The 21,680-nt window shown below is 36.7% G+C and overlaps 1 protein-coding gene across 1 annotated transcript; it reads right to left on the bottom strand.

The window, feature by feature from the left end:
• Positions 1-722: 722 nt before the first annotated feature.
• On the bottom strand, positions 723-21,680 carry LOC131701867 (VIP peptides-like). Its single transcript, XM_059002425.1, has 6 exons — positions 21,392-21,680; positions 2,859-2,954; positions 2,654-2,758; positions 2,135-2,275; positions 1,870-1,989; positions 723-1,457 (listed from the first exon to the last, which is right to left on the bottom strand). The coding sequence occupies exons 2-6, from the start codon at positions 2,942-2,944 to the stop codon at positions 1,325-1,327; spliced, it is 585 nt and encodes a 194-aa protein (XP_058858408.1). The 5' UTR covers positions 2,945-2,954; positions 21,392-21,680; the 3' UTR covers positions 723-1,324.

Here is a 21,680-nt window from a genome sequence, read left to right as displayed (position 1 = left end):
AGTCATATAATCATTGCTTGAATCTATCTCCGAGTAAATGAGTACAGTAAGTTTATGATTGTTTTGTAGTTGCTATGGTGATGGTTTGTACACAGAAAGTACCTAAGCTTTGCTTGTGTTGCATACAATTACCAAAACTATGGGCTAGCACAGCTATATTATTCACACTTATTTTAACTCACAGTTCACTGTTTCTAAACAACATTACACACTAGTGAAATAGTACTATATTGCCACACTGCTGCATCATTTTCAAAGTTATCTTGTGGGAATTGTTGATTCAGTTAACTCAGTCTTGCTATGGACTTATCTCTAAGGTCACGTTTCCATCAGCCACTGGGGCTGATTTGAAATCAGCAGCTGATTGAGAACACATTTATTAGGACTGGGGTCTCTCTTCAACTCACGCTGATGGTGGAAACTAACAAGCATCCCATAGACTGGATGCAGGATTTTAAAAAAATGGCTGAACATTAAGGCTATGAATATATTATAGTGGCAGGAAATATATTGTCGATTTGAAGATTGGATTATAGACTGCAGATGAAACAGGCATCAGCCCCACTTAGAAACTAGAAGAAGACGAGATTGAGTTTTACAGACTGGTTTCAGGGTGCTTGTAGCAACCACTGATGGCCTTTATATACTGAGGTGATTTCACATGACAGTTATATTGAGCAGAGTGATAGTGTAGTAGAAAATAAAGCACTGACACATTCAAATTCATTAATATCAAATTATCTTTATTGAAACAATATACTCTATCCTTATTTCAAGGTTTACAAACCTTTAGGAAAGTTTCCTGCTGTATCATGATCATTTTGTACATACTCATAAGCTTTCTTTTGACAATGCCTTTGTCTTTTACTGAATACATTAACTGATGTTATGCTGCAGTAAACTCTCATAAGGGTGATGAAAAGGGTTAACAATCTGAAAGATTTTACATAAACCGTTTTGAAATATTTTCAGCATTAAAACCTGGCAGATGCCTTGCCTTGATGAGTTGCTTATGTTGTGCTGCAGAAACTCATTCGTATTTATTGTTTCTTTCATATTTTAGGAAATCAAGTACTGACACCTGGAGGATAATTTAGGAATGACATAGCAGGTGTTTGAATGTGTGCTGATTTCCCCATGTGAGATTCAGGTTTAGTCCAATACAAAAATATCCATAGAGGATTTCAAAATGTGTGATTACAGATTATTTTACATTAAACATCTTAATATAATAAACATTGGCGAGTAATAATAATTATTGAATAAAAAGATGACTGGTATTGCATCTCGATTCTCCTTGCTTGCGCTGATGACTGCCTTGCCCTCACTCCCTCTCTTGATTGACTGGTAGGTAGAAGTCTTCTTGGTAGATGTCTGCAACTAGTTGGTTCACAGCATGGCAAATAAACTGACCAATCAGCTCATTAGCCTCATCTGAATCGGTGCCAATAAGACTGCTGTGAATATAAAACAAAATAATTACAGCGGTTATCTAAATGAGTGGAGTCTGTGGAAATTAGCATTAAAATCTGGGACATGCCGTTGACAAGCCAATAAATGATCTGGCTGATCCTTCTGCTTATTTCTATCATTATAAATGATCAATCAATTAAGGATTTCTCAGAATTCAAGTACATCTTATCTTGTGTATAGATGTCATCCCCATGCAGAGTGCACACGGTACAGTTCTAAAGTTAAAAATGTCATGTTCAATAGCAGTTCCTGAGTCCAATGTTGTGTGTAGTGTCTCTTACTATTAAAATATGTCATTTTGCACAGTTTGAACAGCCTGAGTTGCACTACAGTAATGCCATCTCTTCTAACAATGAGAGACACTCAGTGTATTCACTTCCAGTAGAATGGAGGTACCTGTCATTAAGAAGATTCTGCTGGAACCAGAGGAGGCAGAGGCCATTCACATCCATGTTGATTTCTTCTGTAACAGGGGATATGTGAGGCTCAGGGGTCTCCTGAAAACTTTCTTCATCACTAGGGATTCAAAAGAAAGAACACTTGATTTCCAATCCACGCACACAAGCCTAGAGACACTTTGAGTCCACCACTTGCACCCCATTCAGTCTGCATGATGCTACAGGTTATTTGCTCTGGTAGATTCAAGACTATTTGAACTTACCTCCTTTTAATGTTCTGCATGTGTTTCAGTAGGGAGGTGATTTTGTGTAACTTTGCCTTGGACTTTAGGTAATCAGCGTATTTGTTGGTGAATTCGATGTCTCCCAGTTGCCTTGTGCTCAAACCAGATGTTTCGGACAAGCTAAAATCACACACAGTTAAGATTATCATTTGAAGATTAAGAGAACATTCTTTAAATAATGGTTCTGTATAACACCAATACGATAAAAGACGACATCTGTCAGGTATGTTGCTTTGGTGTACTTTACCTGCTTCCTATTAAATTAATTGCATTTTCTTTATATATAATTGTCTAGTGACAATCTTCTGCAACCCTCATATGTTTCAGAAAGCTCTATCTAGGATCAGAATGAGTATATATTGCACTATGTACTGCACTATGCACTGCACTATGTACTGCTATATTAGGCTGTGCTGCTGCAGTTATTAACCCCTTCATTGTTTTCTAGTGCTGTCTGTTTGATAGGCTGCTCAGTGGTTCAGTTTAGTGTTACTGTACCTTCGCTTGGCTCCCAGTAGTGCTTTGACGTAGTTTTTAGCAGACAAGGACCCACGCAGTTTACTTAACTCACTTGTGAAGAGCCCATCAGCATGCCTTTGACTCCTGTGGTGTAAAAAACAAAACACACCATTTATAGCTGGACCAGTGGTTCCAAGTACAAGACTACAAGCCAATGGCACTTAAAACTTAACATCAGACTCACCTGTCGAAAGTGGGAAGTGCTGTTGTGTGATGGAAGAGGACAGTAAGCAACACAAGCAGTTGACCGACACTGACCAGGAATGCCATGTTTCTGTAGCTGCAACAACACAAAATACATGAGTCTTCAAGCAAAGTAACACAACTTCCAGGCTACTGCTGGAGGAGGATATTTTCAAATTATATTTCTCTCATTAATACGGTTTTGTTTCCTACAGTGTGCTCAACTAGAGACAAAGAAAGTTATCTGTGTGGCACCCTTCTACTATATAGAATAAACAGTTTTTTGGGGGGAAAAGTATTGAATTTAAATAAGATTTAAAAAAAAAAGAAAATACACTAAATATGACACATAATTGACTGTCTATATATATATTTCTGAAATAGTACATATCTTAAGCAGTAGCCAAAGCAACAAGTTTTACTGCAATATGAGCAAATCTATACAAAAAAAAGGTGTGTAAAGAAAGTAAAAACATACATTTCCTTCATCCATGCATTACATGTATAATAATAATAATTTCCACACTTACCAGCTAACAGGTTTGATATGTGAACAGTGAATCTTCAGTGAATGTACAGTGTGATCCTGCCGTACCTCTTAAATACTTATACCTTATTGATCAGCAACATGTGCAAGATAAGAACAGCATGCGCCAAGCTGCCAGCAATGCATTTTTATTGCTATCAATATTTGACTGATTGTTATTTGTGCTTGGGTTTCCATTGTTTTTGTGTGTGCTCTTTCTAATCAATCCTATCATAAAGCAATTTATTATTTCCGAGTGTAAAATTAATTGGCAGTTATCGGAAAATAATGCAAACACAAAGCGTTTTTTTTGAGAGGTGGGGAGCGCGCTCGTACTCAAATAAAAATAAAATAAATCAATTTGTTTAAAATGTCATTCATTGTGATATTTACAATACAGTACAATAAAATTGATTATCTCAAAGGACACCCAACAGCTGTCTGTGACACTCGCAATGATTTAGGAAGAGCTGTTTGCAATCGAGTGGAAAACATTATTGATCCTGTTGGTGACCTGCTTATTGAGAACACAGCGTTACTGTATCCGTGTTGGATTTGATTATTTCTGATCAAGTTTTTAAGTTTTTAACACATTTTGAACAAATGAAGCCTTCTGTGTTTTACTAAAACAGGTTGGGTCTATTGCTGATTCAAAACATGTGCTATTCTGCATCAAATGTATTATGTGAATGTCAGGCAAGGGCAAATTCTAGCTACTACTGACGAGCTGGGACCAGCAAAAGTTGGTCATTTGAACAGATATTTCCATCACCCTATATTTAGTAATTAAGAAAGCGAGAGTTGTACAAATTATTATTATTGTTTAACATTTTATACATACTAAGCAGAGAAGGTTTAATAAACCGCTGTAATCAGAACATTGTGTTTTTCAAGAGATTTTTTTGTTTTAAATGGCATGTCCTTCAAATAATTTCATTTCATTAATACAACCGTTGTCCTTGGCTATCATTTTTGACAGGCTGCATGAAAAAAAAACAGTAATTGGTTTTATACTGCCAATACTTTTAAATGCATAACTTCTTTAATGTATTTTTGTCTGCAAAGCCCACTAAAACCTGCTGATAATGAACCAAAAGGGAGCTTTTTCTGTATCTTTTAAACCCAGGTTATTAAATAAGGGACACACATGAATTCATCAAACCTTCCAGAAGTGTGGTACTGTATATATATTTTTTAAATAAAGGACTTAAAGAAAGTTAAAAGGAAACCTTTGCTAATGCAGCTGCTGTCCCTAGTACTATGAATGAAAAGCGCCACAGAAGTAATTTCCCCTGATCTAATTACGGAGCCCACCTCCAGTACACAACCAAACACACATCATTATCTCATTTAGAGCGTGCTCCACTGTGGAGTATTCAGAAATCAATTCATTTTCAAGGCTAGTGACTGTTCAGCATCCTGAAAGAAGGTAACTAGGTAACTTGTGGAATAGGGTCTCCCATAAGGTTGCCAGTTAAAATGGTTATGCTGTTCACATAAGGTTATACTGAAGCCCTTTTCAAAGGGGGTGAATTTGAAGGAGAATGTTGAAACTCTCGGTTGAATAAGGAGGTTTAAAGGATCACAATATTTCAATATATATACTTTTTTTGTCTCTCCTCAAAATGCAGTCTGTCCATTTCTTAATGAAATGTTCACTCCAGCAAGTAAAAACCATTTTGCTCAGTTTTATGCTGCAGCACACGTATCAATATGTTACAATGATAGATAATTAAATGGCCGACGAGGTAACAGGTAAACCTTTCAGAAAAGGTTTAAGCCTAACAGCCTGAAATGGCATTTGCTTCTCTGCAGCTAAAACAGGTACAGCAGTGTGCTTTACATAAATACTGCCAAGTTTCTCCCCGTTTGAATGTTGCAAAGTGACAGTGATTTATTTACCTACCACACTTAGAAAACAGAGAATACCAGTTATTTAACCAGACAGAAAAGCTACGCTGGTAAAGAAATACCAACCATCTTGCCCAGCTGCACTGGCTACCTGTAAAGTTCAGGATTACTTTCAAAACTCTCCTGTTCACCTACAATGCCCTTCATCACACAGGTCCTGAGTACCACCTCAACCTGCTGACCCGCTATGTCCCTGCCTGCAAGCTGAGGTCCTCCGACTCTGGTCTGCTTGTTATCCCCAAGCAAAAATGCATCACACTTGGAGAACGCTCGTTTAGCTTCATGGCTCTGACTCTCTGGAACTCTCTCCCAGCTTTGGTGCGTGATGTTCTCACCGTCGCTCGCTTTAAATCAACTCTCAAGACCCACCTGTTCTCTCTTGCTTTTCATGCTCTTTAAGCCTGATATCTGCTATTAGCTGCTGTGTTGCTGCTACTCATGTATTATGCTATTATCATGTATTATGCATTTTTCACTGTATTTAAAGTATTATGGATTTTCCTGTTGTTACTGCATCTTGTAAAGTGCTTCGTGATGGTGGTCCACTATGAAAGGCGCTATATAAAATCAAGATTGATTGATTGATTGATAAACCTCCTTACTGACTTGAGAAGAGAACACTAGTTTTACAATGCAGGGGTTGCTTGAAAGGAGCACTGTTGTGCTCACTCTGTTGTTTGAGGACATTCTGCCTTTTTGGTGTGATTTTAGCACAGTCCATTCACCAAATACATTTTTCTGAGCTGTGAAAATGGGTTTAGTTAAACATTGAACAGTTAACTGCAATTATTTTTAAAAATAACAATGCAATTTCAACATCTGACCACAAGGCAGCACCAGTCACTAATTGCTGTGGTTGTCAATCCATTTGCTGATTTGCTTTTTTTTTTTTTCTTTTAACACAGACCTTAATTCAATACTCACATCCTCTGTAGATAGTACGTTTGCTTATATCACACATGAGGCCATGTAGTCATGGCGTGTACTGGTACTAAGGTTTTAAGGTCTGTGCTGTTTTTAAATGTTTAGATTTGTGTATAGTATGCTGAGATTGTTATCTCGTGTGCTGTATTTATTGGGTATTTCAATGTTGAACACTGTTGTTTTCCACTCCAATGATGGGTCCTCTTGGAATAGATGGATATGAATAAGTTTAAGAAATTGTAGAGGACAGTAAGCAAGATAAGCTATGGTTTGCATGGTTGCACAGTTTGTTTAAGTCAAAACACCAACAAGAGGCACCAAAGGGTGATCAAATTTTTTTTAGTACTACAACCTCAAGCCATAGGGGGGAGCTCTAGTATAGTATAAATGATCAATATACAGTATAACGACATTCAGTCAAACTTTCTGTGGAGTGTCCTCCTAGGACAGGAGGTTTGATTGAGTTGTGCTGGAAAGCAGTGTAATGACACAAGCTATAAAGGGGCAGGGTATGCTTTATAGACTGACCCCTTTGGATTGCATTAACTGCCAGAACAACAAAGCATTGCTTGTTTGGATAATGCTACTGTGGAGCTGTCATGCTGTGACCTGGTCCCAGAGGATTTGGTCTCTTATAGGTTCAGAGTTCTTCCATGTGACCAATACTACAGTGACTAGACTAAAAATAATAGGACAACACTGCAGAAATCCCTCTATTACAATAAGTGCTTTTGAACGTCTTCCAACCAATTAAAGACAGCAGGATATTTCAAAGCATCTATCACGGTGTTAGGCTTGCGTTATTTTTTGTGAAGAGAATATCAAACTATTAATGTTGCAGAACAAGAGAAAAAAGGTGCACCTCAGAGCTCTTAAAATAACCTCCTTAGTTGTTCTTTTTAGTTATTTATTTTGTGTGACGCTAGTAAAAAAAATAAAAACATGTGTTTACTTAGCACGAGGGTAAATTTTTTGGGAATATGGCTCATGTGGGGTCAAGTTTGCATAGGTTTACTGTGGGGATATGTACACAGTTCCAGCTGAGTTTTGATCCCATAACCCTGTGCTGACAATTCACCTTACCTACAATTTATTTTTTTTAAACATACATTAATATTAAATATATTAAGCTCGTAACAGATGATTAGGCAGCCACTTGCTAAACTTGGTTACATTTAAAAAGTAGCCCATGCCTGTTACAAGTATATTTTATGGTATTTGAAAGTGGCCTGAAAGACATCTGTATCGAAGGAACTCCTTAAAGAGGAATGCTTCTGTGCACTAACACATGACCCTTTGGTAAATGATTGCAGCCGCTCCTCCAATCCGCGTTTGCCACATAATTTCCGTTCCGGGTCGATGAGTTAGTGCACCGAAGCTCCGCCCCCTTTCTAGATGACCGACTTCCTTTTAACCCTAGGAATGAAGTATCAGGCCAAGCAGTCCAGGGTACTCTGTTCCCATTACTTAGCGCCCTCACAGGTCAGGAGGGAGAATTACCACCATTAACCTGCACCCCTGCAAATGCTGCAGGTTCCGCTTTTGAAGACTAGACATGTTTGGAGCTGCATTGAGGCCACATGGGTGAGTTTTAAAAGGTCACAAAGATATGATGACTGAAACCAAAAACAGTATGCAATATAAATGAATTTGCTATTTAAATAATAATAATAATAATAATAATAATAATAATAATAATAATAATAATAATAATAAATAAATAAATATGGACAGTTCTTATATATCTTTATGCTGTCTTTGACACAGGAAACAAACATATTATAACTGCTGCCTTAATTTAGCAGATTCTGCCATCTATTGGTATCTGAAACAAAAAATAACATCTGTTTCATGTACTTGCAGCATGAAATTGTTGAAAATGTGTTTATGTATAATTTTACTGCTAATATTTTATCTTGGTTTAACACAATTTAGGTGCTAACTTATGACAAAAGTGTTTTGCTACTGAAGTGAATATCATTTCTTGTTAAGTGCATTTTAATTAAGAAGTCACAACATTTAGGCCTTAAAGTACAACTGCTAATCAGAAACTGTCAGAAAATAAATTACAGGGGAAAAATGAAGTATTGAAAACAAAACAAAGCTCCCAATCATATGCCTCTTTAATTCCACTGGAATGAAGCTTGCGGAGTTTGTAAACAGCAAGCTATTTGTTCATTTTAGTTTGCAGGATTTTGAGTCAAATGAGGTGACTTCTGACAGAGATTTACAACTGAATGAAATCTTTTTAGTAAGAATTATCCCTAATGCAATGATGACTTTAAGAGGAAAAGGAAACATTTTTTTAAAAAAGTGTTAAAGTCATGGGAAAATTATTTTGTGGTCTTGATATAACCAATCTGAAATGTTGAGATTCTAATATAATTATCTTGTAATCTAGAAAAAAAAAACTATTTTTATTCTATTTTTCTCACCACAATACTTTACAGTGCTACTAAACTGAACTTTTAATAGCATGGCTTGAAACATTATATTGCTACATATGTTTGTTCATGCCATACCTGTAAATACATGCATAATAGAAGAAAAGTAGACTGCATACAATAGCTGTTATGCTGTCCACTCCTCAACATGTTGTCTATTGAGATGGTGTAGTTATTATTCTGCTTTCTTAGTTGTTACCCCCCTCTACCTCTGAAGAACATGTTCGTTTGTATTGTTAGTTCTGTTTGCTGAACTGTATCGCTGAACACATCTTTGAGTTCAGCTGTGTTTTCCTCAATGTTGAGCAGCCAGATCAGTTTCGATGTTTGCAATCATCACTAATTCTTTTCAATACTATCAGCCCAGATGTTTTACTACCCCATCACTCCCCTAGTTCACTTTCTAGGGGTCCTTTCCCATTGCTATAGCAACCACTATTTGACTCTTTTAGAGGCTGTGTATGGGGCAGCTAATCTAACACAGGAGGGATACTGGAGATTTTTATTAATGCTTTATTTAAATTGGACACTATGTCGCATTCACAATAACTTCATAAAGGTGACACGTCATAAGTATGTGCATAACCCTTCATAACCACTTCAAAACTGTATAACATGTATTTAAGTATTCATAACATGTTGTCATAACATGTTACCAACCAAATGTGCTGCAATTGAAAATTCAGAAGTGCATGTCTGTGACTCACAGCCATTACACTATGTTAAGACAACAAATTTAACAAAAATGCTAGGAATACTTAAGACTACTGCATGTCAATTTTAAAAGTGATTCTGAAGGATTATACACACAGTTGTAAAGTGTTATGTGGGATATACTAAAATAAAGTGTTACTACAACACAACTAAATACTTTTGCTTGTAGTCTGTCTGCAGACCCATTGCAATTTTATTCATTCAGTAATTGAATTGAAAGGATTTTTATTTATTTATTGATCTATTTATTGGTGCATCATTCACTCTCTTTAAAGCAATCATTTATATTTCCCTACAAGTCTTTTGGGCTGCACTGTGTTTGCTACAGTACCTATGGGATTTGCTTACCCATCGCACATTCTTACTGTAGCAGGTAAAAAAAAGGAATAATTTTTGATGAGATTTTAGCCATTGGGTGTTACAGGCTGGAGCAGCTCCTGTTGCCTCTCACTGTTTAGGCAGGATTGATGGTCCATGCAACACAAACAGATGGGCAGAACTGGGGGCATTCATGAGGGCTGAGAGACAGGCTGAAAGACTCTCCTTACTTAACCTCCCCTTTAGAAATAAACACACAGCAGAGCTAATCCTAATGTAATGTAATTTCCCGTCTGATACCGAGACAGATGTATATACTGATATAGAGATAACTAGATATTCATTTAGAAATATATCACATTGTAATATGAACACTGTAAATGCATTGTCCTGCGGCACAGCTATGCACCTGCTCTTTTGAAATCTGCATTTAATAATAAAAGCGATCTGCTGCGACAGTTTATAATGAAGATATGTGCCATGAAGGTATGTGATATTAGAGGCAGGTTAGTGGTCAACCACAATATTTGAAAAGACATTTCTAAAGGGATATAACTGTATGTATTGTTATCAGTATTATAGGGCAACAAAATTTCAACAACATTATATAATATGAACTGTAGGGGCCACATTGTCTCTCTTGGAGTCTAAATATTTGAAATGTCTCAGTTGTGCACATAGCTTCTCTGGATGTTTCACCTTGTCACATTTACGTACAATGTGTGTGTGTGCGCGCGCGCGTGTGTGTGTGTGCGTGTGTGTGTGTGTGTGTGTGCGTGTGTGTGTGTGCGTGTGCGTGTGTGCGTGTGTGCGTGTGTGTGTGTGTGTGTGCATATGTGTGTTGAATTTAAGTTTGGTAGGGATGGGGTTAATTCCATCCCTGCCAGATCCACATGTGGAAGGTGACTGGGTCTTGATTGAATAATTGATGGTCAATCAAGCCCCAGCTACATGGTATATAAGGGGAACCAAATCCTTTAACGGAGAAGCCTGAATATTAAGAAGTGTTTGTTTAAATGGTTTATTTTCTGTGAACCTTTATTTTGTTCCTGTGTTTGTTTGCCTCCTGGTTTTGTAAATGAACGCGTGCAACCATGCTTAAAACTGCAGCGTTCCTGGCTCTGATTTTCTTTCCTGAAGGTAATCAGCCTTGGCTGTGACGCTGCCCTTTCACAGTGTGTTTAAAACAGAATGAGCATCCCAGCTGGCCCACCAGATTACACGATGGTTGATCACTGCACTGCACACATTGTATAGTAACATGTCTTCCAAACGTTTTCATTGAAGGACAGGCACAAGGAGGTCTCTTAAATTTCTTTAAACAGTGGTGGATCCTAACACCACTGCTATTCAAATCAATAAAACAATCCACAGAAAGAAATACACTCAATAAGCTCACTTGCACTGTTACAGTTACTAGTTGTCATTCATGATTATATCCGTGGTGGCGGTCCAAAGATCAGACTCTATTTAGATCACTTTTATACACCCCCAACACCTAATAGCTATTACCACCCATAATGTGTATTTGGTATTCTGATGATTAAACACCATTCTTTAATTTTAGAATGTATTTGAAAGCATTTAAAATTCAATAAAATGCCAGACCGGCACAGTCCTATATTTATCTTTATGTGCATAGCGACAGTTTGGAAAGCGTGATCATTCCACTGCTTGGCTATTCCGTGCATTTAATCTAGGGTAAAAATGGGATTCCTTTGAATGGGTAATGAACTGCTATTACTTTTCATTTTGTATCTACATTAACATGTGGTCCTCAGTCAGCTGTTGTTATGCAAATGCCGTTTGCAATGGATAATTCAGTTAGCTGTCATAAAACTATCACTGGGGCTTCATGTTGCAAAGCCTAATAGTGTTGTTATCTGAAACGACATAACGGTTCAGGAAAACAGCTTCAAGGTTGCTACTTCTCTGTAATAATGTCAATATGTTATCTGAAAAGTGTATGAAATTGCAAAAACTTATTACCTATTATGTTTGTTTGCTATTCTTATCTATTATTTTTCTTCTTAGATCATTATTTACCAGTCTTATAAACGTCTTTTTGTAAATAGATGGGTCTGCTTCTGAAAAGACTCCTAATTACTGAATTTCAGAAGTGAAGTGGTTTGTAAAATGACCACTAGGGTGTATGCAGCAATAATTTCTCATTCCTCTTGGTCTGGAATGGCCAGAGTTGCCCATCTTTGATATATAACAATGTAATAACTCTTATTTACAGTGAATTACACTTTGCAGTTTTCTTATGTGCTGTGTTTTCTGCTCTGTGCAGCTAGGACACACATTGTGACCACAAGCACAAACATGAATGGCTGCTTTCACCATTTCGAAATCATATCCATCCAATGCAGATACTGATTTAAGATTTAATATAAATAATGATTCAAATAAAGAGCGTCCCTTTTCAGCATTATGAAAACAGATTGCAATAAAGTCTAATTAGAAGAACCACAAGGCAAGTGGCTGGGAATCCTGTTAGCAGTGTATAAAATATAACTGCAGTTACAACGAGTGTGTCAACAGTAATTACGAAGGAATGATTCAGGACATGTAATATGCTGATCTGCTTTAACACTTGAAGTAATGTAATTTTAAATGAAGGCGATCATTCACATTCACATATTTAGCACCCTGACAAAGATTCTGGTTCCTTAGTATTCTACAATTAAACTCCATTATACACTGTCTTCAATAGCAACCTGCCTTTAACATAAGACTTACAGTGTAATTATCAGTAACCCTAAATGGACACATAGCTTTAAATTCTAGTGTTAATGACATATTTCGAGATTTATAGATTGATCCCTTAACTGAATTGAGATTGGACACCATGTAGCATTCATAACACCTTCAGGAATGCTACATAGCTACGTGTGTTATCCTTAACAGGCATATAAGTATACATAACATGTTGTCATAACAACTGTTATAAACCAAAGTAGTGTGATTGAAAATTCAGAGTTTCAAATGCAGTTATGTGACTCTTAGCCATTACCATCTTTATCATAACATAAAAACATTTTGTAACATGTTATGATAACAGTTATATGAATACTTATCTGGATGTTATGTTGGTTTTCAAAGTAATTATAAAGGATTATGCATATAGTTATATAGTGTTAAGTAGCCTTTAAGTAGGGACCCAATTCGAATGACTTGTTACCCACGGAAAAATGCAGTTCAATCTACAATTGCATTTAACTAGAATCACTTTTTGCATCTCAGGGAAATTTCAACCACATAATTGATGCAATTTAGTTATTGTACTAGAATGTGAGCATTGAAAGACTAGGTACTGCATTGTATGAGAAAACTCCATTATTTCAATAGTGTTTTTATTAACACGATATAATTAAGCACAGCTGAATTGGTCCCCATGATTGCGTTCTTTAGGCAGCATTTATATAATCCATTTATATTCTTACAAGAGAGACCAGTACAGAGGGCAGTCATTTCAACAGCTGAATCTGAACGTTGTATAATCATGATCTTACTAAGGTTTAACCACATCAAGAATTGATCAGTCACAAGAAGTGTTTTTTTTTTCTATGGACGAAACCATCCATATGGGCCAGGTAATTGAAACTTGTATAACTGATAGCACAAAGAGAACAGTCAATCTTCTCTCTATTTGATTCTCTTTTTTTTGTTGTTGCAGTTGTTTTAACCTCAGGGCCACTGCTATAATATGCAGACAGAAGAAAGTTAAAAGGGTTTCTCGTCTGCATGCCAGCTTGTGAAGTCGTTTCAGTCTCGCTGCAGTTTGCATTAAGAGGGGTGCTTGGGGTTTCGATTTTAATTAGGGGCCTGTCAAAGCAAGTGACAGGCTTTTAAAAGTCCTACTTTTCATGTTCTCACTGGCTAACAAAAAAGTATTTTAAGGACTCTGTAACAGGGCTGTGAGTATCCACTGATAGATGTGAGAGACACAGAGGTTGAATTTGAAATGCCACCAGGTCATCCAGGTTTTATTACAATATTTAAAAGTTGCAGCAGTGGTAGGTGGCCGCCATTAGGGTGCCAGCAATGGTAGTCCTAGTACAGGAGGACATACACAAACACAGTGTAATTCAAAATAATAAACAGAAAAATGCAAAAAACCCCACAGAGGGACACATTATTTACACATGCAGGGCCCCAGTCCTTCCACAGACTCTTATTACATTTTACAGGTAAAACACTGGCTCACACAGGATATATTTTGACAAAGATCAGTGTTCCACACTGATTACTGAAGTCTGAGGACAGAATAGGGTCAGAACAATTAAGTAAACAATGCAATTACTGTGAGATAACCAATTGAAACACAAATGGGATATGTGTTAGCCTACTCTAAATTTATATGTGGGCAAACCACAAATGATGTACCTGTACCTACTGTGTACCTGACACAATAATGCAAGACTGGTTTCCATGAACAGGACATCCTCCTGAGGTGAAAGGTGAAGTGGGGGACAATTCCAAGCAGATATGGAAGAAATGCAAATACACAAGAAGCCCTCGACCAGTTGAGAAGAGGGCTGTTTCCGTAAAAAAACACTTGCCTTCAAGTGTGCTAAATACACAGTATCTGTGTGACGAGGCTGACAAGAGCGGAGCTGTGCGGTTTTACTGAACACTTGGTTTTTCAGGCCTTTCTTATAATTAAAGATTTCTGGCCCACTGTTGTCTCCTCAGAACTACACAGTTAATGAAGGTGTTCTAAAGAAAGTAGATAGTGAGTGATGTCAAAAGCTATTCACTTCTACTGTACACAGAGGTCAGCATGTAAAGGTCTCCTATCACTTTTTAGCCTTTAATTTACCCTAGCGATCGCAATGAAGCAGGTAGGGGAGAGGAATGAGAATTACCTTGGGCCCTACCGAGATGCAGGGCTGGGTACGTGTCAGTGTCTTACCTGAAACAGGAACCCATTAAGCCCTAGCGTGACAGCTGATGGGTTAAAGCCCTACAGGCTCCATGGACTGCAAATGAATGACACACAACTTTATGTTTAATCGTGAAATATCTATTTTGAGACCATGATATGCCGGGAAAGAAATCCAGCCCAGTTTACGTGTACCCACTTTGCATCCCTGGGCCACAAACGTGGTCATATTGCTCAGGGTTTTCTGAGGTTTCTCAAATCACAATGAATATCTTTTATTTCGTTTTCGTTTCAGCTTCAGTCTGTGGGTGTTTTTGATTGCAAGGAATGTTTAAGCAGAATGGGAAGTATAGCAAAGTAGAATACAGAAGACACTCGCTCACAGTAAAATATAACATTGTAACACAGCCAAAGCACAAATAGCAGTCTTACACTCACATTGCCACCTGACAGGATGTGTCACCATTGAGTGCGTAGATAAAAGTGTCAAACACAAACCTCAGGCTCTAATCACAGCTGCAAGTGTTAGGATGTAACACAAATTGGAATGGGGGGGGGGGGCAGGACGGACAATAATTTTGTATCAGTTATAATAGTTTGAAAGGATCCTGTGGTGCTTAGTATCTTAATTTCTGATGCAGGAGGGTAGGGGTCGAGGCAGACTACAGATTAATTGAAGCACTGTAATATTATAGCATAGTGATTGCATTTAGAATGCAATTCTGGTGCTGATCTGCAGTGGCAATTCAATTATAGCATTGAAGTTACATGGTGCAGTCCTATTGTGCTGCTGTTGTTTGTTTGCTCCAGTTTAAGATACATTCACTGTTGTTTTTCACATGGCTCCACACTGACTCTTGTTTTGATCTGACCACATTTTACATTTGAAATGAAATGGGATTTATAGGGACCCGCATGTAGATGCATTGTAACTGTAATGCTTTGTTTGATTCAGACACTATGAGGCATCCAACACACCTTCACCGAGGCTAAATAAAACTATAACTAATGCATAATCTGTCAGAAACACTTTGAAAATCCACCAAACATGCATGTAAGGATCAAGCATTTCAAGTGCATGTCTGTGATTATAATCAAAATCGATTTCTGGCCCACTGTTGTCTCCTCAGAACTACACAGTTAATGAAGGTGTTCTAAAGAAAGTAGATATTGAGTGATGAAAGAAGCTATTCACTTATACTCTACACAAAGGTCAGTGTGGAAAGGTCTTTTGTCACTGAAATCTATTACATAACATTTTGAAGCAAAGTAAAATGCTATGGCAATACATTTGGCAAAATTGTAATAAATTCTTGGATGTTGGATGTTATGTTGGTTTCCATATCACTGTATAATGTAGGATTATGCATATAGTTATACAGTATAATGTTTCTTTTATGAAAGTGTTATGAATGCAACATACCCCAGTGTCTAATTCAAATGTAAAGCAGGCTAATTAGGTATGCTTGGTATGTGCTTACCAACAGTACTTGAAATTAGAGTGCACAAAGTGGCATTTATCACTTTTCAAAAAGTCACTACAGTGGGACTGCTAAAATAAATCCATCAGTGAGATTGCTACAGGCATCATTAAAATTCGCTTCAAAGTGCTTTCATTTCGTCAGGGATTGTGATTGCTGAAGGTACGCTTTGTCAGCACTTCATAAGTAAACGTTTACCACATGGAATCTGCAGCAACTTTTTTGTTAACAATATGTGAGGTCCATCTTTAAACAACTTCAGTCTTCAGTATGTTGTTTGCATTATGAGAAGTGAGACGTAATAAAAGGTTTAAAGATGGTGCTCACATTAAAAAAATAAATAACAATGCAAATTTAATAAAAATGACCTGAAAATTAGTAAAAATGTACAAGTGAGCCTACATAGGACTAAATGCACATCGCAAAACTAAGAATGTGTTCATTTCTGCAGATAAAATCTACAGTATTTCTGTTAAAGATGAAACAACTTATATTGTAAATATTTCATTTTTGTTCACTGCTTGTAGGCAAGATTACCATCTTATAGACATTTGTCGTTTCCCCAGAGGGGAGGGGAGTGAATTATTAAATCAGGGATGTCCTTATTATAAAGCACTGTTGACAACTTTTATTGTCTCTATTTTATTATTATAAAACGTTTTTGACAAGTGCATTCCCCTTTCTGAATTCCAGCTATCAATTAGCAATGCAAGATGGGTTGAACTTCAACTGACCCAAGATAACTGAACTGGCAATCTCATGGGAAAGGAGAGCTCTGAATGCTGCTCTACAGCTGCCAACAGCGACATTTCTGCATTATTAATATTATTATTTATTTCTTAGCAGACGCCCTTATCCAGGGCGACTTACAATTGTTACAAGATATCACATTATACATTATTTCACATACAATTACCCATTTATACAGTTGGGTTTTTACTGGAGCAACCTAGGTAAAGTACCTTGCTCAAGGGTACAGCAGCAGTGTCCCCCACTGGGGATTGAACCCACAACCCTCCGGTCAAGAGTCCAGAGCCCTAACCACTACTCCACACTGCTGCCCTAACAAAGGGTGAGAAAATAAAATGTGAATCAGAGGGTTGTTTCAATCTGACACAGGGTAGCGTCATGGCCCAAGCTGTTACCAGCAGGAAATAGATCCAGAGACAGAAAGCTGCAGTTTAACCCTTATAAAGGTTTACCATAGTAAAATTATAACAAAGTGTAATGAAGCATAGTGAAAGAATGGTAAAGCATAGGAAAGGAATGTAAAGAACAGTGAGGTATGGTAAAACATATTAATAAACATGGTAAACCAGGGTAGATTATGGTTAATACATGGTATTACCATGGAAAAAGCACAAAAATACTATGCAAAGATCCCATGGTAAAGGTAAGCGCTGGTGCACATGTTTATTAACAAATACAGAAACAGGAACGAAATAAACTGGCACAAGAGCCAAAATAAAATGTTCAAACAAAACAATAAATTACTTGCCGGTTGAGCAATAGCCTTCACTACATAAAACAATACCAAACTCCCGCAACAAACAAAGGATTTCTGGTTCCTTTTATACATGTGGCCACTCCTAAATTAGCATACCTCATTGGTGAATGGCCACACCTGTGATTGCTGACAGGAATAGATTTAACCCCATCCCTGCCAACCTTACATTCCCACTCACACACTACTTACAGAAGCAGGGCTTCTGCCCTGCCACACAATCACAGACCACTGCTCTTTTGCAATGATATTAAAATTATCTCTGATCTATTACTATTACTATAGGTCTATTCAGACAACAGCCTGTTTGTTATCTTAGCCACCTCCTTTCAAATTTGGCAGCCAAGGACAACGTGTACCATAACTTTTCTGGAACTGTGCGAAAGTAGGCTGCATTCATGACTCTCAGTAAATGTCAGCAGACGCTAATCCACGGATCCAATATCTGGACAAATTACATAAGAAGCATAACAGATTGCACACCTGTGCCCTGATATGACTGTGCACACTTGTCTTTGTCATTATTAGGAATGATAAAGTAAAACAAGGTTTTGTCAATCAAAACATCCTATAACTGGACAATCTGAACTCTTCACAGACTTTGTATATATAGTTGTTGCAGACTGAAAGCAAAAATGTAAGATTAAGCCACACATGTCCACTACAAAAAAAAAAAACATTGCTTCACTAATGTTTGTAAACCAAAAATCCTATACTCTTGTTAACACATTCTCCTCTGTTTCTTATTATTTTCTGAATATCAGTTAAGCCCATTTTCTCTTTCTTTAATGATATGGAACTTGGTTCGGACTGGGTATTTAATACATAATAATATCCCTCAATGCTAGACAACCAAAAATCCATTCAAGCGAATCAGTCAAGGGTCTCAATAAGGGTCTTTTGAAACATGCTTTTAACCCACAAGCTTAAAAAATGTACTTTACTTGTCTAGTTTTATACATTCCTAATATAAAGTCTTGTACCCATTTTAGAATGACCGTGGGGATTATGGTAATCGTAATTACTTTTGAACTTGTGGTGATGTTTTATTTATGCTAGGATACTTTCCATTATGAATCAGCAATGATTGATTACTCAGAATTGCTAAACATTGAGGGATTCAACCTTGTAGTTGTCTGTCACAGGAATCCAAAAATAGACACCCAGGTAAGGCTGCAGCAGTAGCTAGGACCAGGCATGTATAACAATTTCCAGTGTGCGTCCATACTAATGCATGGAGTGACGTTCTATTGAGACAAAACAGAGTGAAATAGAAATGAAATATGTAGTTTTCCGCATACAGTTTAATTAGGAAGGCTATTACTGTACCTATATGTGACAATGTTGAAAACAGTAGCCTTATAGATGTAACCTGAACAATTTTGTCTGTACAAAAAAAAAAAATATGTTTCCTGAGAGAAAACAGGGTTTGAATCATTTATACCTGCTGAAAATAGAAGATAAACTTTATGATAAAGTAGTGTAGCACTCAGAAAGCCTAACTGTATGAAGCATGTGGTAAACAGGCATCTATGAATCACATTTTAGAGCAAATACGATTTTTCTTTCACTGTGAAAGTTACAATTGGTCCCATATTTCACTGTGCTGAAATAATAAGGTATGGTTTAATTATCTTACAACAGTAAAATAAAAACTCTTTAAAAAATGTCTGTAGTCAGACAAATTTGATCTATTAATTTTACTCTTAAAATGTCATTATTTTCATATTGCATGCCCCTTTTAAGTAGACTTTTTAACAGAAGTGAGATGAATTTTCAACATGGCTCAATAAGGTAGTGTGGTAACACAAGGACAGCTACAATGGTACAAGCCATTGGTAGAATAGTTTCATTTTGAATCAAAATGTTATTACCAAAGCACGCTGGGAAGCCATTGCAGCCTCTGTATAATATCATCAGTACCAGTGCTGCAGTACTATACAAAAAGTGTGGCACATCTATTGTGTTGTCTTTACTGGTAATTATGTGTTCTGTTACTGGTTCTGATTGAGTTACGCAGGAGTGAAGTACTCTGAGAGTAAGTACAGATAAATGCGACTTAACTGCTGGGCTGATTAAAACTCTTCCACATCCCAATCAAGCTGTGTTGATTTTTTTTATCACCACTATATATCCTTTTATGCTCTAGTTCTCCATTAAAAAACAGACTTACAGTATAGTAAAATGCTAGAACAGCAGAAACTGATTGGCCCTGAGGTATGTGTGTTGAGAATAATGTGTTGTTTTTCTTTATAAACATCAGAGGCTGGGATTCTGCTTGATTGGTTCAAGTAGCAATCTAGACTCAACAGCCACAGCTGTGTCAGCAAGAAATCATTTTTTTTATGACAGAAAAGCTTTACAATTATCATGAGCACAGTGTGACATGCTGCTATTTGGAGTAAGAATCCATAGGTTGTATAATGCAGTATGACACGAATATCCAGAAATATACTTGAATCTCTCTCTCTCTCTCTCTCTCTCTCTCTCTCTCTCTCTCTCTCTCTCTCTCTCTCTCTCTCTCTCTCTATATATATATATATATATATATATATATATATAGAAATCAATCACATTTCATTTTTAGGATCCATTTATAAAACATCTAAGAGGTTTATGATTATTAACAAGAAATAACAGTTTAATATCACATTGTTTTGATAAATTACTTGTGTAGACCTTCAAGTCATGGAATAAGGTGATTATAAGGTATTTTTTTTTAAAATAACACTGTATTGCAATATATGAATAACCATATCATATTGTTTGTAAACCATTAGTAACACATTTATAGATGCAATATTATCATTAAAGTAACTCAATCATTAGGACAAATTAAGTATTTATGTACATATGTATTCTGGAATAAAACGTTCACACAAATGCAAAGGAATAAATATAACCCAGCTGTGCTTGTTTGCTTGTCTGTTTGTGTCTCTGTTTTCACTGAGAGAACACTGTGTTCTTTTTTGGTTGTTCTAATGGTTCATGAAAAGCTTTCAATTGAGCTCAGACCTGTCATGGAAATGTTGGTGTCAGCCTTACCCAAACAAGGACCAATGCCAGAACGAATAGGGCAATTATACCAACATGATAAATCTGTCTTTGGAGCTACAAAGTATCCCTTATTGTCAGATAAACAAGGACTAGGTTGATGGCGCCTTCTTTGTGAGAAAGACGAACCTCTGAGCAACAGGTGAAGTGGATGTGTTTTAACTGATTATACATTATCCCGTCACTTCATCTATTTCAACTGACCTGAACATCAGTACATCTGATACACAATGGCTGTCACTCGCATGCTGTTCTAGCACAGACAGGTGTTTGCAGCTCTGCTGGTTCCTAAAAAAACCTCAGGTGAAATGCAAACATGTAAATCAACACAGATGATGAGAACATTTGCTACCAATGACACGCTTAAAATGATTCTTTGATAAAGCTGAAAATGTAATGTTACTGCTAGCAAATGTAAGACTATCTTGATTAAAATAAATAAATAAAAGGTACACTGTAAATAAATATATGATAAATATATCAAATGTGTTTAAGAACAGTTTCTGTTTTTTTGTTTTGTTTTCTTTTGTTTTTACATTGGATATACTTTCAAATACAGGTAGATTAGCCACAAGTACCATGTAATGGAAAACGAAACATTACATTACATTAACAAGGTCATAATATGCATGTATTTTGTGAATGTGTAATACATTATGTATAACTAGCGTTCCTGTTTATAAAATGACATTAATAAACAGGCATTCAACTACAACATATACTGAACCAATTAACAAATGCAACCAGTCAATATAATTTTCTTAACTTACCGGTAATATGATCATTAATTTGGTATATACATTCGTACCAAGTAGGTACTTTGGGGGAACTTCCAATGCTTTTAAAAACAATCATTCAGAAGGTGCCATTCTAGATAATGAACCCTGTCAAACATTTTGAAAAGGTGGATAAAAATGAAAAATGTAATTGTCAATATTTGTTTTGTCAAGCAAGCCCAAACTAAATAAACAATCCCAGCTCGGAAAGTAGCCATTTCTTTCTGGAGTTATTGCTGTCATACAGCCTGATGAAAGAAAGCCGTGCGGAGCGGCAATGATA

This window comes from Acipenser ruthenus, chromosome 27 (assembly GCF_902713425.1).
Source record: "Acipenser ruthenus chromosome 27, fAciRut3.2 maternal haplotype, whole genome shotgun sequence".
In the NCBI taxonomy this organism is placed as follows: Eukaryota; Metazoa; Chordata; class Actinopteri; order Acipenseriformes; family Acipenseridae; genus Acipenser; species Acipenser ruthenus.
This window is presented reverse-complemented; position numbering and strand designations above follow the sequence as displayed.

What these genes read in the sequence shown, in the direction of transcription:
- LOC131701867 (XM_059002425.1), bottom strand. Translation starts at nt 2,944, where the DNA reads ATGGCATTCCTGGTCAGTGTCGGTCAACTGCTTGTGTTGCTTACTGTC. An exon ending in CTACTGGGAGCCAAGCGAAG is followed by an intron (nt 2,276 to 2,653) that starts GTACAGTAACAC and finishes GTGTGATTTTAG; the next exon opens with CTTGTCCGAAACATCTGGTT. An exon ending in ATGCAGAACATTAAAAGGAG is followed by an intron (nt 1,990 to 2,134) that starts GTAAGTTCAAAT and finishes TTGAATCCCTAG; the next exon opens with TGATGAAGAAAGTTTTCAGG.